The sequence below is a fragment of the Agelaius tricolor genome, unplaced genomic scaffold (assembly GCF_023055355.1).
Source record: "Agelaius tricolor isolate 1412-34295 unplaced genomic scaffold, bAgeTri1.0.p SCAF_16, whole genome shotgun sequence".
Lineage (NCBI taxonomy): Eukaryota > Metazoa > Chordata > Aves > Passeriformes > Icteridae > Agelaius > Agelaius tricolor.
Window position 1 is genome coordinate 1,222,054 of NW_027269276.1, and position 26,889 is coordinate 1,248,942.

Genomic DNA, 26,889 nt, shown 5'->3' on the forward strand with positions numbered 1-26,889 from the left:
GCCGGCACCGCCGCGCTCCGCCCCGGAACCGCTCGGCAGCGCCCGCCCGCCGCAGCGGGGCCGGCCGGCAGCGGCCGCCCGGGAGCGACGTTCCGGGAGCGCCGTTCCGGGAGCCCCGGCGGCCCCAGCGCCAGGCCCAGGAGCGGGGCGTGAGGGGCTGCTGGAGCACAGCCGGGCAGAGTTAAAGGGTAAAGGGGGGATTTATTAAAGGCCTTCAAAGGATGGATACACCTTGGGAAGTGCGAGAGCACGGCCGTGGCTACACCCGAGTTGGACTCCAGGTCACGCGTTTTCACACTTTTATAAGTTTTGGTCCATTTCCATTTTGGGGGTAATTGTCCAATTTCAGCTCCAGGTTATGCAGTCCCATCCTCCCAGATTGCTCTCCTCAATTCGCTGTTGTTTGCACTTTTTGGGCCTGAAGCTGCAGCGGCGTCCTTGGTTCTGGGCCTGGAAAAGGATTGTTTTATCTGACTGAGCTCTGAGGAGAACTTGCTAACACTTTATAGTGTTCAGTTATACACCAATGCAGTACAGAATCTGGAAAATAGGAAAACTGAAACTTAAAGCATCAGCAGCACCACCTGGGCATGGTCGAGTATCCCCAAAACACAATAACACAGACAACTGCTCGTGTCACCAGCTCAGCTTTTCATCCTCATTTCCACTGCACGACCACTGAGCTTGGAAAATACCTGAGAGGTCACTGGGTCCCAGCTGTGCCTGACCCCCACCGTGTCACCAGCAGCACATCCAGGAATTCCTTGGACACCTGCAGGGATGGGGACTCCAAACCCCCCTGGGCAGCCTCTGACCACCCTTTCCATGGAGAAATTCCTCCTGATGTCCAACCTAAATCCAACCTAAACCTCAACTCTGGTGCAATTTAAGAAAATTCTTCAAACCCTGTCCCTGTTCCCTGGGAGCTGAGCCTGACCTTCCCTGGCTGCCCCCTCCTGTCAGGGACTGTGGAGAGCAAGATTGGGTTGGGTTGGACTGGGTTGGAATGGATGGGTTGGACTGGGTTGGGTTGGACTGGGTTGGACTGGGTTGGGTTGGATTAGTTGGACTGGGTTGGGTTGGGTTGGTTGCTTTGGGTTGGTTGGACTGGATTAGGTTAGACTGGATTGGGTTGGGTTGGGCTGGAATTTGTTCATTTGGGCTGGGCTGGGCTGGGCCAGGTTCAGCTGGACTGGGTTTGGCTAAGCTGGGTTTTGTCGGGTTGCGTTAGACTGGACTGACCTCAGTTGGGTTCAGCTGGGCTGGGTTGGGCTGGGTTGGGCTCAGTTTGAGTTTTTAAGCCAGACCCAGCAGCTCCCATCCCCTCAGCCATGCCCCCAGCACACACGGGACCCTCACCCCTGGTTTTGGGGACACCTTGTCCCACACCTGTCACCTCAACCCCCTGCTGGCCACCTCCCTGGCTGCTGGTGACACGAGCCACCGGCAGTAAGGGGACACCACCCCGGGCCCATCTGCTGCCCCATTGTCCTGTGGGGGATCCGGTCTCAGCCCCGTTAATTTTTAACCTGGAGTCCTGACACCGGAGCCGCGGCTCTTTGTGGGATGTGCATTATTCATGGAGCAGCAGCCGGAGCCCGGAGAGCCCGGGGGACACCAGGGGACACAAGGGGACACGAGCCAGGCCGTGGCCAGCCCTGTCTAGAGCCATGTGGCCGTGTCAGGCTCAGGGTGACAAGCAGGGTCCTGGTAAGATTAAGTGGCTCCGTTATCTCGGTGACCTCCGACACTTTTCAGGGATGTTTCCCCAGGTGTCACCCCTGTCCTGCTGGGGGAGCAGGGATGGTGTGGGGACGGTCCCCTGCTCCTCAAAAGGGACCAAGATCTCCCTTCTGCTGCTTCTGGGAGCCCCCTCAGCTTTGGAAGGACCAGAATTCCAGGCCAGAATTCCTCAGTGGAATACACAGCAGCTCCCAGGGATTGTCCTGTTCCCATCCCGTGTCACACCGTGCCCATCCAAGGGAATGGGGACAGGGTGTGACACACGGAGCTCCCATCCTGGGGTGATGGAGCCTCCATGCCCAGACCAAGCCCTACAGGAGGGGTTTGGTGCCTCAAACTTTCTTCCCTGTGAGGGTGGGGAGGCCCCTGGCTGCGGCTGCACATCCCTGGAAGTGTCCAAGGCCAGGTTGGACAGGATAACCTGGGATAATCCTGGGAAAATATCCCTGCCCATGGCAGGATGCACCTTCCGATTTAGACCCTAAACTCCAAACCCCAGCGAGTGCAAATTCAGCCCTGAAAGCTGCGAATCCCTCCCTGCCTGGGCGCGACCCCATCCCGCTGGATTTATCCGGCCAAAACCGAGAGCAGGCAGCGAACAGAGCGGGGGCACCCACTGCGAATAACCCAGGGCAGTGGCAACTCGGGAAAAGCAGCGTGGCCAGGCCCACGGAGAGCTCCAGCTCCTCGTTCGCAGTGACCCCGGGGCTCGGAGCGATGGCTCGGCACGGAATGCCCGGAGCGTTCCCTGCCCGAGGGTCCGGGGGATTGCCCTGTGATCGCGGCCCGGACCGTTCCGCTGCGCCCATCCCAGCCGGGGCCATCCCGGCCCCGCCGCTCCCGGGCCGCGCTGCGGCCGCGCCGGGGCTGAACCGGAGCAGCGGGGCCGGCGCTGCCCCCGCCCCGCCGGGCGGGCCCGGGGCCGCCCCCGCGCAGCCGCCGCTGCTCCGCGGGCCGGGCCGGGAGCTCCCGGCAGCGGGATCGGCACCGGCACCGCCACAGCAGCGGCAGCGGCCCCGGCAGCGGCGCCGGGAGCCCCGGGCCGGGCGGATGCAGGGCTCGGCGCGGCGCCGGCCCTTCCCGGCCGCGGCCCCGGGCTCGCCCCCGCCCGCCGGGCCGCTCTACCCGGGCAGGTGAGCGCGGCCGGGGCTCGGGGGGGTCGGGAACGGGAAAATCCACCCCGGGTTCACTGGGGATCCTCACCGCATCCAACCCCCCCGGATCGGCCCGACCCGAACCCCCCGGGACAGCCCGGCCCTTCCCGGGTACCACCCGCGGGTGCTGCGGGGTCCGGAGCATCGTTTGGGTCGGGATCCGGGATATCCCGAGGACTGGGGTCCGGGATATCCCCAGGGTTGGGATGCGGGATATCCCCAGGGTTGGGGTCCGGGATATCCCCAGGGTTGGGGTCCGGGATATCTCCCCAGGCTCAGGGTCCCAGATATCCCCAGGGTTGGGGTCCCCCAGGGTTCCCCCTCTCGGCTTTATCCCTGGCATCCCGGCGTACCTGGGGCATCCCAGCCGATCCAGGGTTGGGCAGGCTCTTCCAGGGAGCTGCAGCATTCCCAGCTCATCCATGGTACCCCATCCTCACCCTCCAGCTCTCGGGGTTCGTTGAGCCATCCCAGAGTGGTTTGGGGTGCAAGGGACCCTAAAGATCCTGTTGGTCCATGGGCAGGGACACTTCCATGGACTTTGGACCACGGGCAGCCCAAGCTCGGGGCTGCTCCAGCTGATCCCGTTCTGCTCTGGGCACCAGGAGAGGCATTGATCGGCTTTTCCTGCAGGGAGGTGAAGGCCCAGAGGTGCTGGGGGGGCATCTCACGGAAAGGCTCCGTGGGGGTTGGATCCTCGGGGCTGGGTCCTCGGTGGAGGCAGAGGGTGCTGGGAGCAGGAGCTGAGGGTGACGCTGCATCCCGAGCATCCCGGTGCTGGAATTCCGCCGGGCAGCGCCGCAGTTTCAGCCCTCGGCTCAACTCCTGGGAGTTGGGATTTTGCTTCATCATGCAAAAGTTAAAAATAGTTGCACTTAATTCAGCACTTTTCACCTTGCTGAAGAGACCAGGAGGAGCCTCCCCACGGGGACGGGTCAGGGACGGCGACAGCTCGGTGCTCTCCTGTCCTGCCTGCTGCCCAGCTTTGTTATCCCGCAGCTCCCAGAGCCAGGGAAGCGCAGCTCTGGCCTGGGGTGACAGCTCTGCCCCCTCCCAGAGCTGCTCCAGGGCTCCGTGTCCCTCTGTCCCCTCCAGGCATGGGGCAGGGAAGGCCGAGGACACCTTCAAGACGTCCCCGTTCCACCTGGACCTGTGGTTCTACTTCACCCTGCAGAACTGGGTGCTGGATTTCGGGCGCCCCATCGCCATGGTGAGTGAGGGGGCACGGCCAGGGGGTCCCCAGGGCTGTCCCCTGTGCCAGGACGGGGTCCTGGAGGAGCTGGGAGCACAGCCCCGCTCTGGTGGCACTGGGGCCAAGCCAGCTCCGGTCTCTGTTCCCTGTCCCCTCTCCCACACCTTTGTTTCACACCTGGGAGGTTCCTCCTGCTCTTCCCCATTCCTCGCCTGTATCCCAGAGCTTGGGGCTGCTGCTTCCAGGAGTGGCCATTGCATTTCAGTGGAATTTTTTCAAGCTGGAAGCTGGCACAAGGTCCAGGAAGATCCAGGAATCCCAAATGCCTTCCTTGACCCCACAGCTTGCCAGCACCGGGCAGGGCTGGGAGTGGAAAGTGCCAGAGGGTGATTTTTGGGAAGTTTGCTCCAAGATGAGCTGCCCAGTGTGGTCCCTGCCAACCCCCTGAAGCCCAGCTGAGCATTCCCAACGTTTTCCCTCTCCCGTGATCGCTGATGTGCTGCTCTTCCCTCTCTCCTCAGATCATCCTCCCTCTGGAATGGTTTCCTCTGAACAAACCCAGCGCTGGAGATTATTTCCACATGGCTTACAACGTTATCACCCCCTTCCTGCTGCTGAAGGTAACCCTGGCAATGCCCAGGGGTTCCCCGTTCCCAATTTTGTAAAGTTTCAGAGGTTTTGAGGGTGTTGGTTGTTCCCAAATTGCTGTCAGTAAGAAAGAGTTCAGAGGATTTGTGATGCCACCTCAATTTCCTGCCTGTCCAGAGAAAATCCCCCTGGAATTCTGGCTCCAGGAGGAGTCAGAGCTGAAGTTAAACCTGGGAATGTTCAGGGGTTTTCCATTCCTGGTTTTGCAGAGGCTCAGAGGATTTTAGGATGTTGGTTATTCCCAAATCCCTTCCAGCAAGGAGGAGTTTCCCACTCCAGGAGGGATTTGTGGTGCCACCTTTTAAAGGGCACTTCAATTTCCTGCATATCCAAAGCAAATCACTTCCCCCTGGAATCCTGGCTTCAGGAGTGGTCAGAGCCCTGTTCCCAAATGATATTTTTTAGGACAACATCAACCTTTGGCTTAAAAGGCAGCTGGAAGCAGAGCGGATTTTCTGAATTGTTCAGAGCTTAATTCCACTTGATCTTTGACACTGGAATTGTGGCTGGAGCTGGAATTTATCTGGCTCCAGCTGCCAACCTCTGGATCCCATAAACCATTCATGAGGTGAAATCCTGTCAGATCGTTAGGAATCTTTTCCCATTAAACACTTCAGGAGAAAGCATTTATAAATCTATTTTAACCTTCATTAGCTGGGAGTTGAATTACAGCCTGAGGTGGAAACGATTCCCTCTCGATATTCCGGGAGGATTTCAAGGCTGGGGGCAAAAAGGGAATATCCAGGACGTGGGAGCTGACCCTTCCCAGGTGATTTCTGCAGGGCTCACCCCCAGCAAGGTCCAGGATGCATTTCCCTGGCCCAGGGCCGTGTCCCACCCTCCTGTCCCCTCCAGGACCTTGAGCTCTCCTTGTCCTCTGTGACGTCCGTGCCCCGGCTTCAGGGGAAGGGAAAGTTAAGCCTCCAAATTAAACCCAAATAAGGTCAAAATTAAACACAAATAAGGAGCTTTTCCCTGCTTGGGGAGGGCTGCAAAGCTGATTTAGGGAGGGGGGGGGGGGGGGTGCTGGCTGATCCCAGGGCTGACCCAGCCAAAGCTGGAAAACTCCTGGAGCTGGGATCCGCCTCGGGAGCTCTTCCCTGCTCCGCAAGCTGAGTGTGGAGCTGCATCCCAAAATTCCTGCTGCTGTCCCAAGGCTTGAGCCAGCCTCAGGTGCTCGAGACGGGGCAGGCAGAGAGCCCAGCACTGAAAGTGGTGCCCAGGAATTGCCCCGAGTGGTTTTGTGGCTCCTCCTGGCTGTGGGGTCAAACTGTGGGGAGCTGAGTCCTGTTCCACGGGGAGGAAAGGGAACGGGACCCCAAAGTGTTCACCTGGGGGATCCTGAAGCTCTCTGTGGAGCTGAGTCCCGTTCCATGGGGAGGAAAGGAAACAGAACCCCAAAGTGTTCACCTGGGGGATCCTGAAGTGTCCAGACAGGGTGGGGAGCGTGAGGAGCTCTGTGCTGGAGGCTCTGCTGCCACTGGAGGGCACATCAGCCTCCCAATCATCTCCAGAGGCAGGAGAACCACGGCCTTTAATGAGGAAACCCCTTTAAGAGCGAACCAAAGGAACTCTTGGGGTTGAAAGGAGCAGAAACCCTTTTAGGGGTTTTCCTCCCAAAGTTACCCAAAGCCAGGACAGGTTGTTACATCTTTGAGAAAAAGGGATTGGCTGAACTTTGCTGAGTTTGTACCTTTAAAACCTAAGGGCCAGTGCTGAAAAGCAGGCCTGTAACACTTGATTTGAAGCAGCCTGGCAGAATGACAATATTTGTCTTGGAATATTTAGCTTGGGTTCATTTAAAATTACATTTAATGCCATTTCTAATTCCTGTCCCGATGAACCAAGGCTATCTGTTGCTGTTATGATATGAAACTCTGGGGATCTGTTTTGGTAGCACTTTCAGTGAAAGGCAGAGGGAACCCTGGAACTGGATTTTGGTGATTCTGGTGAGATTCAGGTGCCTTACCTGCAGGAAGCAATCCATTCTCTTCAGCACAGCCTAACTCTATCAGCTCCTGCTGCTAAAAACACAAAACCTGTGCCTTTGACCCCAATATGAGTTCACTCAGGAGCCAGACTTGATGATTGCTTTGGGTCCCTTCGAACTCAGGATATTTTGGGGTTTTTGGTGGCGAATTTCTGAGCGCTCTGACAAAAAAACCCCCAAAACCCAGCGAGGGCAGGAGCTGCCATGTCCTGCTGCTCTTCCTCCTCCTCCTCACAGCCTCCCTGTGCCTGCAGCTCATCGAGAGGTCCCCCAAGACCCTGCCCAGGTCCATGGTCTACGTCAGCATCATCACCTTCGTGATGGGCGCCAGCATCCACCTGGTGGGAGACTCGGTGAACCACCGGCTGATCTTCAGCGGGTACCAGCACCACCTGTCTGTCAGGGAGAACCCCATCATCAGGAACCTCAAACCTGAGACCCTGGTGAGGGCTGAGCAGGGTTTGTAAAACCTGAATTTGTAAATGGGGAAGGAACCTCAAACCTGAGACCCTGGTGAGGGCTGAGCAGGGTTTGTAAAATCTGAATTTGTAAATGGGAAAGGAACCTCAAACCTGAGACCCCGGTGAGGGCTCACAGGGGTTTGTAAAATCTGAATTTGTAAATGGGGAAGGAACCTCAAACCTGAGACCCTGGTGAGGGCTGAGCAGGGTTTGTAAAACCTGAATTTGTAAATGGGGAAGGAACCTCAAACCTGAGACCCTGGTGAGGCTCAGCTGGGTTTGTAAATTCTGAATTTATAAATGGGAAAGGAACCTCAAACCTGAGACCCCGGTGAGGCTCAGCTGGGATCTGAAACCTGAATTTATAAATGGACCTCAAAGCTGAGATCCTGATGAGGCCTCAGCTGGGTTAGTAAATTCTGAATTCGTAAATTATAAAAGAAACTCAAACCGGAGACCTCGTGAGGGGCTGAGCTGGCTTCTGAAATCTGAATTTATAAATGGCAAAGGAACCTCAAACCTGGCTCAGCTGGGCTCTGAAACCTGAGTTCATAAATAGTAAAGGAACACCAAACCTGAGACCTTGGTGAGAGGCTGAGCTGGGATCTAAAATCTGAATTTACAAATTATAAAGGAGCCTCAAGACAGAGATTTTGGTAAGGGGCTGAGCTGGGTTTGTAAAATCTGAATTTATAAATGATAAAGGAACCTCAGACCTGAGACCTTGGTGAGAGGCTGAGCTGGGTTCTAAAATCTGAATTTATAAATGATAAAGGCTGAGCTGGGCTCAAGCATTTCTAAAATCGGAATTTATAAATTATAAAGGAACCTCAAACCTCAGACCCTGGTAAGGGGCTCAGTGGGCTCTGAAATCTGAATTTATAAATGATAGAGGAACCTTGAGCCTGAGACCTTGATAAGAGGCTGGGCTGGGTTCGAAAATCTGAATTTACAAATTATAAAGGAATTATAAAGGAACCTTAAGCCAGAGATTTTGGTAAGGGGCTGAGCTGGTTTTGTAAAATCTGAATTTATAAATGATAAAGGAACCTCAAACCTGAGACTCTGGTGAGGAGCTGAGCTGAACTGAAGCGTTTCTAAATTCTGAATTTATGAATGACCTGGGTAAGGGGCTGGGCTGGGTTCAGGCGTTTCTGGAATTTATGAATGATGGAGCTGTTTGGGGTTCCCTCGTTTGCTGACGGGGATTCTCACCCCTGTGTCCTTCACAGATCGATTCCTTCGAGCTCCTCTACTACTACGACGAGTACTTGGGGCACTCCATGTGGTGAGCGGGTCCAGAGATCATGGGATGGCACAGGGGGAAGGGCAGAGCTTAAAGTGGAAAAAAAACCAAACCCCTGAGCCAGAGCTGGCTGGGGATAATGTTCTGCTGGCCAGGGCTGGATTAGGATTAGGATCCAGATTAGGGTGGAGCTGGCAATCGCTGGAAAATCCCCTCTGCTCAGGGATATTTTGGGATTGGAGGGACAGAGCAACAGCTTGTCCTTCCAGGGGTGGACAGAAGGTTCCTCCTGGTTCCTCCTGGCTGCCAGCACCCCCAGGTGTGCCCCAAACACCCCAAACAAACACCCCAAACAGCCCAAACACCCCAAACAAACACCCCAAACATCCCCAAACGCCCCAAACAAACACCCCAAACATCCCCAAACAGCCCAAACAAACACCCCAGACAAACACCCCAAATATCCCCAAATGCCCCAAACAAACACCCCAAATATCCCCAAACACCCCAAACAAACACCCCAAGCATCCCTAACACCCCAAGAGAGACCCCAGAAAGGCCTGGCTGGGCCTGGATCCCCTCTGGATGATCCTGGGGAAATCTCTCCTGCCTGATTTGGGGTCCCTGGAGTGCTGGGAAGGAGCAAACCCCATTCTTTGGAGCCCTTTAAAGGGATGAAGAGCTCTGGGGGGGTTTAGGAATCCTGATCCATATCCCAGGAGCACAGGAGCCTGGGAATGCCCTGCTGGAATTGTCCAAGGTAGCTGGAACCCAGCTTTGCCTTCATCAGCAAATCCGGGCTTTTCCTGCCCCAGGCTGGGAATTCTCTGGATCTGCAGAGCCCAGGATGGGCCCAGCCCCTGCCCAGCCCTTCTGTGCCCTGGGGAGGCAGCAGGAATCCCACAGCAGCAGGAATCCCACAGCAGCAGGAATCTCTGAACAGGGAATCCCACAGCAGCAGAAATCCCACAGCTGCAGGAATCCCTGAACAGGGAATCCCACAGCAGCAGGAGGAATCCCACAGCTGCTCCTTCCCCAGGCTCAGCACAGGAGCAGCTCTGGGTGTGGGGTGGACCTGGGGGAGTTCCAGTCCCTTCCAGGCTCATCCCAGCTCTGGGAATTGCTGGTTTTTTCCAGGTACATCCCGTTTTTCCTGATCCTGTTCATTTATTTCACCGGCTGCTTCACGCCCGCGGCGGAGCAGAGCCGGATGCCCCTGGCTGCCCTGCTCCTGGTGGGGCCCAGCAGCCTCTACTACTGGTGAGTCCCTCGGGGTGGGGAGGGAATTCCACAGGAATAGTCCAGGAATATTCCAGGAATACCCAGGAATACTCCAGGAAGAGCTGCTCCGTTGCCCCCAGGGCTCCCCAGGGCAGCTTTTGCTCTGCAGGGCTGGGAACGCTCTCCCTGTGATCCCAGGAACAAAACTGATCCCATAAAAGCTGGGAATGCTCTCCCTGTGATCCCAGGATCACCACTGATCCCAAAAGAGCTGGGAATGCTCTCCCTGTGATCCCAGGATCAAAACTGATCCCATAAAAGCTGGGAATATTTACCCTGTCATCCCAGGATCAAAACTGATCCCCAAAGAGCTGGGAATGCTGTCCCTGCATCCCAGGATCACCCATGATCCCAGAAGAGCTGGGAACGCTCTCCCTGTGATCCCAGGATCAAAACTGATCCCATAAAAGCTGGGAATACTTTCCCTGTGATCCCAGGATCAAAACTGATCCCATAAAAGCTGGGAGCGCTCTCCCTGTGATCCCAGGATCACCACTGATCCCAAAAGAGCTGGGAATGCTTCTCCTTGTGATTCCAGGACCAAAACTGATCCCAAAAGAGCTGGGAATGCTCTCCCTGTGATCCCAGGATCAAAACTGATCCCATAAAAGCTGGGAATGCTCTCCCTGTGATCCCAGGATCACCACTGATCCCAAAAAAGCTGGGAATGCTCTCCCTGTGGGTTCTGTGATCAGCAGTGATCGCAAAACAGCTGGGAATGCTCTCCCTGCCTGGATCACCACTGATCCCAGAGGAGCTGGGAACGCTCTCCCTGTGATCCCAGGATCAGAATTGATCCCAGACCAGCTGGGAATGCTCTCCCTGTGATCCCAGGATCAGAACTGATCCCAGACCAGCTGGGGATGCTCTCCCTGTGATCCCAGAGGAGCTGGGAATGCTCTGCCTGCATCCCAGGATCACCCATGATCCCAGAGGAGCTGGGGACGCTCTCCCAGCAGCCCGGGATCCCCAGGAATTCTCCCCGCAGGTACCTGGTGACCGAGGGCCAGATCTTCATCCTCTACATCTTCACCTTCTTCGCCATGATGGCCCTGGTGATGCACCAGCGGCGCAAGGGGCTGGTGCTGGACAGCAACGGGCTCTTCCTCTTCCTCTCCTTCATCATCACCCTGCTCCTCATCGCAGCCTGGGTGGGCTGGCTCTGGAATGACAAAATCCTCCGGAAAAAGTACCCGGGGGTGATTTACATCCCCGAGCCCTGGGCCTTCTACACCCTGCACATGAACAACCTGCACGCAGCCAAGGGCAGTTTCTAAGCTTTTGATATTTTTGAGGGGGGAATTTAAAAAAAAAAAAAGAAGAAGAAATCTAGTTTTTCTAATGTAGATTCACGTGTTTCCAATAAATTCCTGAGTGATGGTGGCTGCGTGGTGATTACGGCTGGTCGGGGAGGGGATTCATTAAAGTTAATCAACTCACTCTCACTGCTGAGCACAGGAACGGGCAGGAGAGGCCAATTCCCCACAAATGGCCCCAAAATCTGTCAGGAAGGAGGGAAACTCCAGGGATCTCTGCCCCAGCGCCTTCAGCTCTCACAAAAGGGCAAATTCCCCATAAAACAACCCAAAATCCATTGGGCAGGGGGGAACTCCAGGGGTCTTTCCACCAGCACTCACTTGCCAGCTTTCACAAAAGGGCAAATTCCCCACAAACAGCCCCAAAATCCATGGGGCAGGGGGGAACTCCGAGAATCCCTGCACCAACACCACCAGCTCTCACTCAGGGGGTGAGAATTCCTCAGAATTCCCCAAAACCAGCCCCAGAATCCATCAAGATCTCCAAGGATCTCTGCCCCAGCACTTTCTGCTTTCAGACACAAGAATCCCTGAGAATTCCCCAAAACCTGCCCGAAAGGGGAGCCAGGCTGAGCAGCTCCGGCTGCCCCGGGGATGCAGCTCCAGTTCCAGTGGTGGGAGGAGGAAATCTGCAGGTGAAATTTGGGATAAAAACAAACCCCTTCCCTACAAATCCTCCTGCAGATCCAGAAATCCCCCTCACCCTTCTCCAGACCCCCCAGTCCTTCCGTTTGTTTTTTTTTTTTTTTTTAATTTTATTTTTTGATTTTGGAATTTTCTGATTTTTTTTTTTAATTTTGGATATTTTAAATTTATTTTGGAATGTTGGAATTTTTTTTTTTAATTTTTTTTTTTTTTGGGGGGGGGAAGGTTTTGGGGCCCCAAAAAGGCGCAAAGCCCCATCCCGAGGCTGGGAAATGGCTTTTCCCGGCAGGAGCCGGAGCAGGAACAGGAACAGGAGCAGAGCAGGAACAGAGCAGGAACAGGAGCAGAGCAGGAGCAGAACAAGAGCAGGAACAGGAGCAGAGCAGGAACAGAGCAGGAGCAGAACAAGAACAGGAGCAGGAGCAGAGCAGGAGCAGGAACAGGAGCAGGAGCAGAGCAGGAGCAGAACAAGAACAGGAGCAAGAACAGGAGCAGGAGCAGGAACAGGAACGGGAGCAGAGCAGGAACAGGAGCAGGAACAGGAGCAGGAACAGGAGCAGGAACAGGAGCAGAGCAGGAGCAGAGCAGGAGCAGAGCAGGAACAGGAGCAGAGCAGGAGCAGGAACAGGAGCAGGAACAGGAGCAGGAGCAGGAGCAGAGCAGGAACAGGAGCAGGAACAGGAGCAGAGCAGGAACAGGAGCAGAACAAGAGCAGGAGCAGAGCAGGAGCAGGAGCAGGAGGCGGCCGGCTCAGCGCCGTAGCCATGGCAGCGGGTATTTATTACAGCCTCCGCCCGCCCGGCCGGACTTTGGCCCCGAATAAAGCACAAAAGTGGCAGCAGCCGCCTCCGCTCCCGCCGGGACCCCAAATCCCAGGGATTGTCCCCAAAACCATGGTGAGTGACGCGTGCGGGCTCCGCCGGGCCCCTCTGCGCCCCCAAATCTCATTTTAAAGCTTCTCGGTTTTGTTTTTCTTTCTCTCCGTTCCTGCTCCAGGCAAAGTTTCTGTCCCAGGATCAAATTAATGGTAGGTACGGGTTTGCTCTGCTTCGGGCGTCAATTAGCGAGATTAAATTTACATTTATATAAAAATGGCGTTTTTCCCCCTAAGTGTCTCAGTCTGGGCTCGCTGTCCCTCAGTCCCGGCTCTCCCGGATCTGCTGCCTGGGAAAACAGGGAAATCTCCCAAATTCCAGGGAAATTCTGCAGGGCAAGAGCAGCCGGGAGGGGAGCAGCCGCTGCCCATTCCCAGGAAAACATCCCGGGAATGCCGGGGGCTCAGGCCCGTCCTGGGGGGCTCGGGCCGTGGGAGAGGAGGAGGAGAGGAGGAGGAGGATGGGGAGGAAGGAGGCGGCGCAGGGGATCCAAATTCCCACTGGGAAAGGGGAGCCGCGCCCGCGGCTGGGATTGCTGCGGGAACGGCCGAAGGAAGCTGAAATAAGGATATTAATGAGAGTATTAATGAGAGTATTAATGAGAGTATTAATGCAAATCTGATCAGCTCCGCCGAGGGATTGGCGAGCGGAGGCGGCGGCCGGGCCAGGGGAGGCCACGGCGCCCACGGGCACCCCCGGGGCATCCTCGGGACACCCCCGGGGCACCCCCGGAGCATCCTCGGGGCACCCCCGGCCCGGTGCAGCCGCCCCAGCAGCGAGGGCTGGGGACGGAGGGGACAAGGACGGGGATGGCACCAGCCCAGGCTGGGTTTCTGCAGCGGGAGGGAGCGGGGTGGGAAGGGGGAGAGCCCGGCCGGATCTGGGTCAGCTGCAGCCGGGCGGGGCTGCGGGAGAGGGAGCGAGGGGGGGAACTCGGCGGCCTCCACCTCCAAAATATTCCATCCCCAAAATATTCCATCCCCAAGATATTCCATCCCCCAAATATTCCATCCCCAAAATATTCCACCGCCGACATCCTCCAGCATCCTCCTCCTCCAGCATCCTCTGCTCCATCATCCTCTCCTCTCCTCCTTCCTTTTCCTTCTTCTTTCGTTTCCTTCTTCCCCTCCTTCCTCTTTTCCTTCTACTTTCTTTTCCTTCCTCTTTTCCTTCTTCCTCTTCTCTTTTTCCCTTCCCTTCCTCCCCCTCCATCATCCTCCCCGTCCCTCCTTCAGCCTCCTCTCCCCCCTCTCTCACCCCACCAAGGCAAGAAAAGCACTTTTAACCCAAACCCTCCCCTTTCCCAGCCCTTTTCCCCTCCCAGCCGCGCTTCCTCAGCCTGGAGGGCCCCAGTTGGCTCCGCTCGGGGTTTTAATTGCCCTTAATTCCCCCCCCCGTGCCCATCACCCTGGTGGAAAGGCGACACCCCCGGGGCCGACAGCGGATCCCGGCTGGAATCCTGCCCGGCCCGGAGCGGGGCTCAATGGGATCCTGCCCGCTGACCCAGCCTTGGTTCTTAATTAGAGTTCAAGGAATGTTTTTCCCTGTACGACAAGAAACAAAAAGGGAAGATCAAAGCCTCGGACCTGCTGGCAGTGATGAGGTGCCTGGGAGCCAGCCCCACGCCGGGAGAGGTGCAGAGACACCTGCAGCTGCACAGGATTGGTGAGCGACCTGCACAGCCACCAAAACGGGGATTAAACGTGGAAAAAAATCTGTTTTCCTGGAGCTGGGATGTTCCAGGAGGGAACGTGCACCCAGAGCAGTCTCCCGAAGCTGTTGGGATGTGTTAAATCCAGCCCACAGATCAAAACAGTGCCATTAAAAATCCCTAAAAAAGCAGGAGACAAACATTTAATATGGATTTGGAGGGTGGGAGGCTGTCCGGGCCAACCAACAGAGGTGGAAGAGCACAGAAAGATGTTCAGCTGAAGATCTGTGGGAAAAACAAAGCACAAAAATCAAGGAATTGTGAGATCAGGTTGGGGGGGGAGGGAATTAAAAAATCAGGATCTGAGTTCAGAGTAGAAATTGAACAGAGTTATAAATGGGGTTTTAGGAGAAAAACCCCGGTTGTGACATGCCCTGATCCAGATGCCCAAGGCCAGGGAGAAGAAACCCCAGGAGAGGGAACTGGGGCAGGAGGAGGGGAGCGTTTGGCCCTGGGTCCAGCCCCCAAACGGGGCCATTCCCAAAGGATCTGCCCTTCCTTTCCCAGACAGGAACGCCGAGCTGGACTTCTCCACCTTCCTGAACATCATGTACAGGCAGATGAAGCAGGAGGAGCCCGAGGAGGAGATCCTGAGGGCCCTGGCCATGATTGACCGGCAGAAGAGAGGAGTGATCGCCGTGCCCGAGCTGCGCGCCAAGCTCACCCGGCTGGGGGAGAAGCTCTCCGAGGAGGAAGGTGCCTGCAATTCCCACTGGGAACAAATTTCCTTTCTTTGCCTTTTCCTTTCTTTGCCTTTCTTTTCCTTTTCCTTTCTTTTCCCTTCCCTTTCCTTTCCTTGGTACCTGCAATTCCCACTGGGAACAGATTTCCTTTCCTTTCCTTTCCTTTCCTTTCCTTTCCTTTCCTTTCCTTTCCTTTCCTTTCCTTTCCTTTCCTTTCCTTTCCCCTTTCCCCTTTCCCCTTTCCCCTTTCCCCTTTCCCCTTTCACCTTTCCCCTTTCCCCTTTCCCCTTTCCCCTTTCCTTTCCTTTCCCCTTTCCTTTCCTTGGTACCTGCAATTCCCACTGGGACCAAATTTCCTTTCCTTTCCCCTTTTTCCTTTCCTTTCCCCTTTTTCCTTTCCTTTCCCCTTTTTCCTTTCCTTTCCCCTTTTTCCTTTCCTTTCCCCTTTTTCCTTTCCTTTCCCCTTTTTCCTTTCCTTTCCCCTTTTTCCTTTCCTTTCCCCTTTTTCCTTTCCTTCCCTTCCCTTTCCTTTCCTTTCCTTCCCTTTTCTTTTCCTTCCCTCCCTCTTTCCCCTTCCCTTCCCCTTTCCCCTTCCTTTCCCCTTTCCTTCCCTTTCCCTTTCCTTTCCCCTTTCCTTTCCTCCTCTCTTTTCCTCCTCTCTTTTCCTTCTCCTCCTCTGCAGCTGCCTCTGGGACAAGGAGGGGCCTTGTGCCACCAGGAGACACCAAAGTAAAACCAGGCAAAACTCCCAAACCCCTCCAGTCTGTCAGAAATTTGGCTCCGAGGGGGACAATAACCCCAAAAGCCCATCTGGACTGAATTTGTGGGGGTTTTTTTCCCCCTCAGTGGAACTCAAAAAGATGGATATTCCTGCTGCAGAGAATTTTACATGGAATTAAAATCCAGGTGCTGATTGGTGCCAGTTTGAAACTCTCACCTGATCCCAGAGGTGACTGCCCACAAAAATCCCCCAGACCCCAAACCCTGCAGTGCTGCTTTCCTTCTGAACACCCCAACACCCCCAAATATCCCATCCCAACGGTATTTTCCCATTTTGCAGTGGATGATCTGCTAAAAGAAGCCAAAGTTGGGCCAAATGGAACCATCAAATACGAGGAATTTGTGCACCTCCTTTGCCTTCCCTCAGTCGACTACTGAAACCCAGAGTGGGATTTGCTAAGAGCAGCACCTGGAGGGTTTTTATTTCTATTTTCCCCACTTTCTAGTCAGACTCAGGAACCATCAGTTGCCTTTCAAAACCTGATTTTGCCTTCATTTAGTGCTGACACTTCCAGAGGTTCCCCCTTGATTCCTGGAAAAACAAGAAATAATATTATTTTATATATCTGTTATTATAGCAATAATAACTGTTATTGAAATAAACTGAATGTGACAACACATGTCAAGCTGTAAAAAAATCATTTTAAAAAGCATTTAAATGTCAGGATTGTGTAGAAGGAACTCATGGTCAAGGTCTCCTGGTTTTCCAAGAATCCAGCACAGCCCAGCAGGTGTTTGGTGTCTGCATAAAGGAAAAACAGGGAAAAAAGGAAAAACAGGGCCAGGAAAATTCCCCTTTTCCACACCAGGAAAACCTCCCCAGCTCCAGACTGATGAAACCCCCTCTGATCCTCGTTTTCCAGGTTGATGAAATTCCCTCTGATCCTCGTTTTTGTCCCACCTGGATCTCAGAGCCTTCCTCAAAGGGGTGTCTGGGATTTCAGGCAGCTCTCCCTGGATTCAGCTGGGAAGTTTCACAGCTGGGATGGTGATGCAGGAAAGGATTGGTTTGTGCAGCTGAACTCCTTGAATTCCTGGAATTCTTTGAGAATTCGTTCCTATCCATCCCTGGCCTGATCCCTCCCCATTCCTGCCGACACAGCAGCTCCCAATCCCTTGGGATTGCTCCAGGTTGGGAAAACATTCCCAAAGCAAAGCTGCCAGGGAGGAGCCGCCCCTCGCACCCATTCCAGCACCAAATCATCCCAAAAAACCCATCCCAGCCCCAAATCCGCCCAGGAAAACCCTCTCTTCCCACTTTACCCCCTCAGGAAACACAAAATAACCGAATGCTTTTTATTACATTGAAGGATTTCTACAGGAACAGGGAACATTCAGGGGGTAAACCAGGGGTTTGGTTGGTTTTTTTCTTTTTTTTCCAATGCATATAATAAATATTTTCACTCGGTACTTTTATACAAACTGACATTGGGCTACTGTACATTTGTAAATCCATGGATTGGTTTGGCATGCCCTAAGGAAAATGAAGAGAAAAGGTTTAAGGCAATGGATGAGAGCTTTCCATTCGTGGAATTCATGGTCATTTTCATACTGTCCTTATTTACACTTTTTGCCTTTTGTTAACTCATGAACAGCAGCACTTTTGGGGACCACCAGTGATTTTCAGTTGTTAGAAATCTAAATTCTGTTTAAAAAAATAAAATAAAATAAAATCACGCCGCTAAAACAAAATTTTTTCCCACTAAAATGAGCTTCAAACCCTGAAATGTTCAACTGCAACAAAGAATGAATTTTCACCACGTTCTCCTTACACTCCTGGGCCCTGCAGCTCCTGGAGAATCCAAGGAACTCTTGGACCGTGCCAGCTGTGGAATCCTCCAGGGAGAGGAAGGGGAATTGCTGCTCCATCCCTCTGGAGGGGCAGGAGCGGCTCTGGGATGGCTCAGGGGGAATCTCCAGCTCTGAAAGGATGGGACGGGGGCTCCAAGGCAGCTGCAGCTGCTCCTGATGGGGGCACACGAGTGAGTGCACATCCAGGTGTGACAGTGTGACACACGTGAGTGCACATCCCAGGTGTGAGGGTGTGTGACACACCTGAGTGCACATCCAGGTGTGAGAGTGACACACGTGAGTGCACATCCCAGGTGTGAGGGTGACACACGTGTGCACATCCCAGGTGTGTGAGTGTGACACACGTGTGCACATCCCAGGTGTGTGAGTGTGACACAAGTGTGCACATCCCAGGTGTGAGGGTGTGACACACGTGAGTGCACATCCCAGGTGTGAGGGTGTGACACACGTGTGCACATCCCAGGTGTGAGGGTGTGACACACGTGTGCACATCCCAAATGTGTGTGCATGTCTGGCACGTGTGAACATGCCAAACATGTGTGAATGTCCCACAGACACCTGTGTGCACGTCCCAAACCTGAGTCTGTGTGTGTGTGAGACACACATGTGCACACCCCAAGCACGTGTGGATGTCCCAGACACGTGTGTGAATGTCCCCTACACCCACAGATGCCTGTCCCACAGGTGTGTGCACACCCCAGATGTGTGATCAGACACACGTGTGCACCCCCACACATCTGTGCACATCCCAAACACACACACACACGTCCCAGGTGTGTGCACATCCCACAGACACGTGTCACATCCCAAAACCATGCACACCCCAGACACACGCGTGCACACCCCAGACACACGCGTGCACACATCCCACAGCTGTGTCTGCACATCCCCAGACAGATGTGCACATCCCAGGCACATCTGCACACCCCAGCTCTGTGAAACCCCCCCAGCTGTGCGCACACCCTGCTCCGAGGACAATCCCACCTGCAACTCCAGGGATCACAGCAGGAGCACGGCCCAGGCCTCTGCTGCAGGGCTGGAGACCACAGAGCTGCAGTTTGGGAGTTGGGAATTTGGAAGTTTGGAAGTTGGGGAGTTTGGGAAGTTGGGAGTTCGGCAATTTAGGAGTTTGGGGATTTGGGAATTTAGGAGTTTGGGGATTTGGGAATTTAGGAGTTTGGGGATTTGGGAGTGACTCTGGCAGGGAATGGGGAGAGGCAGACTGAGGCTGTGGCACAAGGCTCACGTGTGCTTGCAGGCACAGAGGAATTCCAGCCTCGGGAATGCTCCCAGGCCATGGATCCTGCAGGGCCCCTGTCCCTCCACAGCAGGATCACAGGGAATGGGGAATGCTCCTGTCCAAGCTGCCATTCCCAAAGTGCCAAATCCTGGGATACCATCACCATCACCATCACCACCACATTCCATTTCCCACGGGATTCACAGGGTTTTGATCCCGCTGCTCTTGGGGTCGCCCTTCACAGACTCCATGGAAAAGTGGGAAAGGAGCTGTGAGCAATCCCAAATTCCTGCTGGATCCTCCAGGAGCTGGGACCCACAGGCTCCAGGCAAACCACGGCACTCACACCCCCAATTCCAGAGAAATCCTCCAGCTTATCCACGAAAAATCTTCTCCTAAACTGGGATAAGAGATATTCCTAGCAGAGGTTGAATCACTTCAAAATCAGACTGTTTCAAAAATAAGTCTTTCCCATTTTCTATCCTTTTATTTCTTTTTTTTTTCTTTTTTTAACTGACATTTAATAAATTATAAAATCGGTGTATGGTGAAATAGAATATATCAGCCAGATATGTATGAAATACACATGCATGGGAAAAAACTATTGAACTCACCTGGAACTCACACACACGGATCTATAAATACATATATACACACACATATACATATAAACACCAACAGTTTCCTTTTTCCAAAATTCAAGTCAACTATTTAGTGGCAGAGGGATGCTGTAAAAACACTAAAAACAATTTTTGATGCCACATCATGTGAACCTTTCAAATAACCATACGACTGATCAGACAGCAATACCTAATGCTACTTGGATTAAAGATTTTTTTCTTTTTTTTCTTGTATTTTTTTAAATTTTTTCCTGTTTTTTTTTTCCTTTTTTTTTAAATCAATGCAAGATTTATAGTTATGTTTTTTTGAGACGACTTCATAGGCAAAAGGTGGCCCTTGTCAATGCTTGAAGCAACTATTTGCAATCAACAGTTTTTTTGGACATGAAAAAGTTCAGACAAGAATCTGCTAATTTTAGTATTCCTTAACTCTCTTTTTCCTGATAAACTCAATACCTGCACTTTCAACCAGTTATAAAAATATTTTTCACACCAGAGGAAATATTTACTCTCTCTGACATGGACTTTGGGACACAAGAGAATCACTTCCTTCCCTCCCCCTTTCTCTGACTTTAAAGAATCTCCTGAAAAAAATCTGCATTCCAGCTATTTACACATTCCACTCCTTAAGAAGAACGGATCAGCCCAAATGACCAAAAAAAAAAAAAAAAAAAAATTTTTTTTTCCTATGTCATGCACAACTTAAGAACAATGAGAAAAGAAACCAGGAATTAAATATGGCTGAAAAAAAAAATCTGAGGAATCCAAAGAACTCCGAGGAAAAAGTGAATTTTGGAGGCCACTACCCCTAAAAGAGCAGGATGGGGAGGAAGAGTTTGGGTTTTCCTGGTGGGTTTGGGGCTCAGGCTGGCACTGAGCAGGGAATGTCCAGGGGGGAGCACTCAGCTCTGAGCATGCAGGGGGTGCTGGGGCACAGCCTCACCTGCAGCGCTGAAACCTGCGCTGAACCCTGCACTGAACCCTGCACTGCTGAATCCTGCAGTGCTGGAACCTGTGCTGCTGAAACCTGCGCTGAAACCTGTGCTGAAACCTGTGCTGAAACCTGCACTGCTGAAACCTGCACTGCTGAATCCTGCACTGCTGAATCCTGCACTGCTGAATCCTGCAGTGATGAACCCTGCAGTGATGAAACCTGCGCTGAAACCTGTGGTGCTGAAACCTGCGGTGCTGAGCCCTGCAGTGCTGAACCCTGCACTGCTGAATCCTGCAGTGATGAAACCTGCACTGCTGAATCCTGCACTGCTGAACCCTGCACTGCTGAACCCTGCACTGCTGAATCCTGCAGTGATGAAACCTGCACTGCTGAACCCTGCACTGCTGAAACCTGCACTGCTGAATCCTGCACTGCTGAACCCTGCACTGCTGAACCCTGCACTGCTGAATCCTGCACTGCTGAATCCTGCACTGCTGAACCCTGCACTGCTGAACCCTGCACTGCTGAATCCTGCAGTGATGAAACCTGCAGTGATGAATCCTGCAGTGATGAAACCTGCACTGCTGAATCCTGCAGTGATGAAACCTGCACTGCTGAATCCTGCAGCACTGAAACCTGCGCTGAAACCTGCGCTGAAACCTGCGCTGAAACCTGCACTGCTGAATCCTGCAGTGATGAAACCTGCACTGCTGAATCCTGTGCTGAGCCCTGCAGTGCTGAACCCTGCAGTGCTGAATCCTGCACTGCTGAAACCTGCAGTGATGAAACCTGCGCTGAACCCTGTGCTGAGCCCTGCAGTGCTGAACCCTGCACTGAAACCTGCAGTGCTGAACCCTGCACTGAAACCTGTGGTGCTGAAACCTGCAATGCTGAGCCCTGCACTGCTGAAACCTGTGCTGAACCCTGCACTGCTGAACCCTGCACTGCTGAACCCTGCAATGCTGAACCCTGCAATGCTGAACCCCACAGTGCTGAGCCCTGCAATGCTGAACCCTGCACTGAACCCTGCCAGGCCAGGCCCAGCTGCAGGGGGCTTAGGCTGAGTCTGAACACAGCAGCTCCACCCACACAGGCTCAGGGAACAGCTGAAGTTGTCTGAGCAGGACTGAAGCTCTGAGGAGCAAAACCCTCCAGCCCGAGTGAGGCGGTGTTGGTCGGGGGCTTTGCCCCATGAAAATGGAGCATCTCGTGCCACAGGTCACTACTCCTCAGCTGGGAGCTGGGGCTCCACGCCACAAAAATGGAACATCTCAACCAAATCAGATTCATTTCTCAATGAATTCCTCAACAAGTCACTCCTCAGCTGGGGTCTGATGTTGATTTGGGGCTCCACTGCACAGAAATGGAACACCTTGTCCCACAGGTCATTGCTCAGCTGGGATCTGATGGGGTCAAGCCCTCAGGAGTAACTGAAGCCCAGAAATGTGGAATATTCTGAGTTGGGAGGGACCCAAGAGGATCAAAGTCCTTGCACAGGGCATCTCAAAGTCCCACCCTGTGCATCCCTGGGAGCTTTGTCCCAGCATTCCTGGAGCTCTGGCAGCCTTGGGAATGTCAGCATTCCCTGGGGAGCCCGGGCAGTGCCCCACACCCTCTGGAGGTGGAATTTTCCCTGAAATCCAACCTAAACCTCCCAAGTCAGCTTTGTGTGGCTCCCTGGATGAATTTGCAACATTCCTGACTAAAGCAAGGAATTCAGAAGGAGAATTTGCTTGAGTAGAGGGGACACGGAACCAGAAATGCCAAAAAAAATTCAAAAAAACAACCCCACTCCTGAAAGGCTCTGGGCTGCAGACAGAGCAGGGCCTGCTCTGCTGCCAGAATTATAAAATCTGCACTAAATATGGGATGGGGGAATTAGATTCCACCAGCCAAGGGAAATTCTCCAAGAGGAGAAAAAACCCCTCTCCCCAAGCTTGAACTTTAGAAGCTCAGCTCCTCTCCTGTTTCTGTAACTGTGGAGAAAATAATGCCATTGGTGTCCAAACTATAGGGGGGAAAAAAGAAAAGGAAAGAAACTCACATGACAAATGCACAGGTGTAAAATCTTCAGCATCCATAAAAATGAACTGAAGCTCCTTGTTTTTCTTAATTTTTTTTTCTCTTTTGTCTTTTTTTTTTTCATATTTTTACCAGCGAGGCCATCTTAGGTTTATATACAAAAGTAAAACTGAAAATAGACTTTTTTTTTTTTGTTCTCTGTACACATAAATTTTTTTTTCCCCTTTTTTAAAAAAAGGAAAAAAAAAAACCACCTTGTCTTAACTTTTTTTTTTTTTTTCTCTCCGAACAGAAAGGAAAACCGAGCACGAAGATTTCCTCTGTCCCCAAAACCCACCCCAAATCCCACCCCGCCAAAACCCCCTCCTCCCAAAAAAAAAAAAAAAAAAAAATAGAAATAAATCAGTCCAAGGAGATAATATCTGGTATGATACCAAAGATTGAGGCCGTGTCCGTGCTGCTCCTGCTGGGCACGGGGTGCCCGTGGTTGTCCCGCAGGCTGTTGGAGGAGACCAGGCTGCTGTTGCTGCCGCTGCTGCTGCCATTGGTGGCCGGCAGGGAGCTGCTGCCCCCCGCGTTCAGCTGATCCAGGAACATCTGGGACGAGGTGTAGGGGAAAAAGCGGGAGTGCAAAAGTTCCTGATCGTCCGAGGCCGAGACGGCGGCGGCGGCGGCGGCGAGGAGGGAGGTGTTGTAATGCTGGGGGGAGAGAAAGGGTTAAAACGCGGGTTTTGCAGCAGGGAATAAAGGGGTTAAAATTCAGGTTTTGCAGCAGGGAATAAAGGGGTTAAAATTCAGGTTTTGCAGCAGGGAATAAAGGGGTTAAAACTCAGGTTTTGCAGAAGGGAATAAAGGGGTTAAAATTCAGGTTTTGCAGAAGGGAATAAAGGGGTTAAAACAGGTTTTGCAGCAGGGAATAAAGGGGTGAAAACTCAGGTTTTGCAGCAGGAAATAAAGGGGTTAAAATTCAGGTTTTGCAGAAGGGAATCAAGGGGTTAAAACTCAGGTTTTGCGGCAGGGAATAAAGGGGTTAAACCTCAGGTTTTGCAGCAGGAAATAAAGGGGTTAAAATTCAGGTTTTGCAGCAGGGAATAAAGGGGTTAAAATTCAGGTTTTGCAGCAGGGAATAAAGGGGTTAAAATTCAGGTTTTGCAGCAGGGAATAAAGGGGTTAAAATTCAGGTTTTGCAGAAGGGAATAAAGGGGTTAAAACAGGTTTTGCAGCAGGGAATAAAGGGGTGAAAACTCAGGTTTTGCAGCAGGAAATAAAGGGGTTAAAATTCAGGTTTTGCAGAAGGGAATCAAGGGGTTAAAACTCAGGTTTTGCGGCAGGGAATAAAGGGGTTAAACCTCAGGTTTTGCAGCAGGAAATAAAGGGGTTAAAATTCAGGTTTTGCAGAAGGGAATAAAGGGGTTAAAACTCAGGTTTTGCAGAAGGGAATAAAGGGGTTAAAATTCAGGTTTTGCGGCAGGGAATAAAGGGGTTAAACCTCAGGTTTTGCAGCAGGGAATAAAGGGGTTAAAATTCGGGTTTTGCAGCAGGAAATAAAGGGGTTAAAATTCAGGTTTTGCAGCAGGGAAAAAAGGGGTTAAAACTCAGGTTTTGCAGCAGGAAATCAAGGGGTTAAAACTCAGGTTTTGCAGCAGGAAATCAAGGGGTTTTGTCAAGGGGAGGTTTTGGCAGTTCTGGGTTTCACAGCAGCTCGGGCAGTGGGATGTGAAATGGATTTTTAGTTCTGTGGTTCCCCCAGTTTTGAAGCCGAAAGGAGTTGGGGGATGTTGGGGTTACAAATGTGGTTTGTAAACCCAAACCCCACAGACCAGCGGAGAGGGAATGGGATCAGAGAGCTCAAAGCAGGAAAGGGGCAAGCAGGAATGGGATTGGAGAACCTCAACCAGGAAAAGGGCAAGCAGGAATGGGATCAGAGAGCCCAAACCAGGAAAAAGGGCAAGCAGGAATGGGGTCACAGCACCCAAACCAGGAAAAAGGGCAAGCAGCAGCACTTTGGGGCTTTTTTTTTTTGTTTAGCTGTTTAAAAAATTCCTTGGGGGTGAAACTCCCCCAAATTCATTTTGCCAGCCCCAGAAGTGAGGGCGAGCCCAGCAGAGAGGTGGAGCTGTGCTGATCCCTGCTGGCAGCAAGGCACAATCCTGGGAAATGCATTTAGGGCCAGCTCGGTGCCACGGGGTGGAGCAGGGGCTGGCCCAGGTTCTCCTCTCTGCTGCAGCCCCACAGGGTAGGAGCTGGAGCAGCCAAAAATCCCATTTCAACACAACCTCCCTGAGGGGGAGCTCTGCCCTCAGTGCTCCTTCCCACCGTGACTGAACATCCAGGCTGTCCCAGCCTTGCTCCCAAAGATTTCTCCACAACCAGAGCAGCATTCCTTGGATCAGAATCATTCTCAGATCTTGGATATTCAGCCAGATTTCCTGGCCCAAATTCCCAGTGCAGGCTCTGCTCTCCATGAGGATATCCAAGTGTCCCTCAGCTTTTAGGGCAATTTTAGTGCAATTTCCCTCCTTGGGAGGGCAGAAAGGGCAGGGAGACATCCCAGCACCCTTTTTTTGGAGGAGAAGGGATCAAGCTGCACCTTCATTCCACAATGAAGTGGCTGCTGAGTTTAAAATTTTAAAACTGTCCAAATATTTATTTTTGCTGTGCCTCATCCCACACCTGTGTTCAGATAATGCTGCTGCTGCTTCCCACACAGCAAATCCTGCTTGGAAAAGTGTTTGCCGCAGGATTTGGTTCTCCCTGACTTACCTGATTGTCACCTGACAGGAAAGGGAAGAAATCTAAACCTGTCAAGAGACAAAAAACAAAATTCAGCTTCTCAAAACAGCCCCTGTCCATTTTTTCACCACTTATTTTGAAATAAACCAGCCAAACACTGATGGCACTCCAAATTCTCTTTGTTACCAGAGATATTAACCTCATTTTTTTAATTTTATAATTAAATGTGTGCCTGGAGAGCTGTGCAGGTGCAGCCAGAACTCACCTTGCAGGTCATAAGGCATGGGTGTCATGTGGAATGGATGCCTGTAGTCCTGGATGAGTGATGTGTTGATGTAGCTGGTGTCCACAGCAGGAAGGCTTGGGGTTCTTGACACGGGAGAAGCTTGGTGGGGTAAATTTAAAATGCTGGAAGGGGAAAAAAAGGCTTGTTAAAAGCATAAAATACACTCTGGGTTTATTGCTGTCCCATCAGGGGACGCTTGTTTGCTTATTTTCAATTTGAACTTCAATTCAAAGCACATTCCGAACTTCCTGGAGGATGTGCAGCCACTCCAAAGCTGCATCACACATTCCCCAAGGTTCACAGAATTCCAGCAGGAACATCCCTTCAGCCCAGCACGGCTGGAATTTGGGAAAGTTCATTCCCAATCAGCAGGAACTGGAAATGGGTGTTGGAATCTCTGGAAATGTGTTACAGGTGTTTTCCACAAGGACAAGACAATCCTGAAGGAACACTGAATCCAAAACCCCACAGGGACCTGTGTGACCCCACAGCACTGGCACCCTCCAAGGTGATTCCAGCTGGAAAAGGCCTGCAGGGGTCGGAGTGGTCCCTGAGTGATTCCCACTGTGAGCAGGAACACTTCCCAGAGGATCCCTGGCTTCCATCCCAGAGTATTTATGCAAACCAGGAGCTATTTCCAGCCTGGCTGCTCAGGTGTGCCCAGGTGCTTGGGGCACTCCCCATTCCCACAGCCCTGCTCCTCCCTGGCTGCTGCTTCCACATTTCCCAATGGGAGAAAAACATTCCCAGATCTGCATCATTTTACACTCATTTTTTCAAATACAGCTGAAATATTCTGGGTTGCACACTCAAATTTAAGATTCCATTTGCACCAATTCACAAACAGCTGAAATATTTTATTATGCTGCACACTTAAAACTGTGATTCCCCTTGCACAGTTCATAAACACAACTGAAATATTTCATGGTGCTCCACACTCAAAGCTGTGATTTCTCTTTGCACAATTTCACAAACACAACTAAAACATTTTATTGTGTTCCACACTCAAAGCTCTGATTCCCTTTCCACAAATTCACAAACACAACAGAAATATTTCATTGTGTTCCACACTTAAATCTTTGATTCCCTGTGCACCATTTCACAAACACAACAGAAATATTTATGTTGCAGACTTAAATCTTGACTCCCTGTGCATCGTTTCAAAAACACAACAGAAATATTTGTGTTGCACACTCAGAGCTGTGATTCCCGCTGCACAAATTCACAAACACAACTGAAACATTTCATGGTGCTCCACACTCAAAGCTGAGATTTCCCTTTGCACCAATTCACAAACACAACATAAATATTTATGTTGCACACTTAAATCTTTGATTCCCTGTGCACCACTTCACAAACACAATTGAAATATTTGTGTTGCACACTTAAAGTTTTGATTCCCCTTTGCACCAATTCACAAACGCAATAGAAATATTTCATTTCACTCAAAGCTGTGATCCCAACCTGAGCAAACCCAGAGCTACCAAATGAGGCTCTAACCCAATCCCAGAAGTTTC

The 26,889-nt window shown here is 52.2% G+C and overlaps 4 protein-coding genes across 5 annotated transcripts in view; 3 read left to right on the forward strand and 1 right to left on the reverse strand.

Moving 5' to 3' along the window:
* The first annotated feature begins 2,441 nt into the window (after positions 1 to 2,441).
* On the forward strand, positions 2,442 to 11,098 carry CLN6 (CLN6 transmembrane ER protein). Its single transcript, XM_071441123.1, has 7 exons — positions 2,442 to 2,876; positions 3,993 to 4,107; positions 4,611 to 4,709; positions 6,982 to 7,170; positions 8,421 to 8,476; positions 9,572 to 9,694; positions 10,704 to 11,098. Exons 1-7 carry the CDS (start codon positions 2,461 to 2,463, stop codon positions 10,990 to 10,992), a joined length of 1,287 nt encoding a protein of 428 aa, XP_071297224.1. The 5' UTR covers positions 2,442 to 2,460; the 3' UTR covers positions 10,993 to 11,098.
* A 1,172-nt stretch (positions 11,099 to 12,270) lies between these two features.
* CALML4 (calmodulin like 4) lies at positions 12,271 to 16,343 on the forward strand. 2 transcript variants are annotated; one of them, XM_071441124.1, is made up of 5 exons: positions 12,271 to 12,572; positions 12,673 to 12,703; positions 14,076 to 14,216; positions 14,770 to 14,958; positions 16,006 to 16,343. In XM_071441124.1, exons 1-5 carry the CDS (start codon positions 12,441 to 12,443, stop codon positions 16,101 to 16,103), a joined length of 591 nt encoding a protein of 196 aa, XP_071297225.1. In that variant the 5' UTR covers positions 12,271 to 12,440; the 3' UTR covers positions 16,104 to 16,343. The 2 variants fall into 2 exon arrangements, with proteins under 2 accessions (XP_071297225.1, XP_071297226.1); XM_071441125.1 differs by lacking the exon at positions 12,673 to 12,703 and having other exon boundaries at positions 12,275 to 12,572.
* Positions 16,344 to 19,229: 2,886 nt separating this feature from the next.
* PIAS1 (protein inhibitor of activated STAT 1) overlaps positions 19,230 to 26,889 on the reverse strand; it is a 57,872-nt gene continuing 50,212 nt past the window's right edge. Inside the window, 5 exon segments of the mRNA XM_071441122.1 lie at positions 19,230 to 20,394; positions 20,425 to 20,937; positions 20,980 to 23,052; positions 25,117 to 25,154; positions 25,352 to 25,494. Of these exon segments, the coding sequence (XP_071297223.1) occupies positions 22,756 to 23,052; positions 25,117 to 25,154; positions 25,352 to 25,494 (478 nt within the window). The 3' untranslated portion in view covers positions 19,230 to 20,394; positions 20,425 to 20,937; positions 20,980 to 22,755.
* LOC139597077 (uncharacterized) lies at positions 20,529 to 21,395 on the forward strand. The gene has a single exon (XM_071442056.1). The coding sequence runs from the start codon at positions 20,529 to 20,531 to the stop codon at positions 21,393 to 21,395; it is 867 nt and encodes a 288-aa protein (XP_071298157.1).

What these genes read in the sequence shown, in the direction of transcription:
- CLN6 (XM_071441123.1), top strand. Translation starts at nt 2,461, where the DNA reads ATGGCTCGGCACGGAATGCCCGGAGCGTTCCCTGCCCGAGGGTCCGGG. An exon ending in CCCCCTTCCTGCTGCTGAAG is followed by an intron (nt 4,710 to 6,981) that starts GTAACCCTGGCA and finishes CTGTGCCTGCAG; the next exon opens with CTCATCGAGAGGTCCCCCAA. An exon ending in CCCAGCAGCCTCTACTACTG is followed by an intron (nt 9,695 to 10,703) that starts GTGAGTCCCTCG and finishes TTCTCCCCGCAG; the next exon opens with GTACCTGGTGACCGAGGGCC.
- CALML4 (XM_071441124.1), top strand. Translation starts at nt 12,441, where the DNA reads ATGGCAGCGGGTATTTATTACAGCCTCCGCCCGCCCGGCCGGACTTTG. An exon ending in GGATTGTCCCCAAAACCATG is followed by an intron (nt 12,573 to 12,672) that starts GTGAGTGACGCG and finishes TTCCTGCTCCAG; the next exon opens with GCAAAGTTTCTGTCCCAGGA. An exon ending in GTCCCAGGATCAAATTAATG is followed by an intron (nt 12,704 to 14,075) that starts GTAGGTACGGGT and finishes GTTCTTAATTAG; the next exon opens with AGTTCAAGGAATGTTTTTCC.
- LOC139597077 (XM_071442056.1), top strand. Translation starts at nt 20,529, where the DNA reads ATGAACCCTGCAGTGATGAAACCTGCGCTGAAACCTGTGGTGCTGAAA.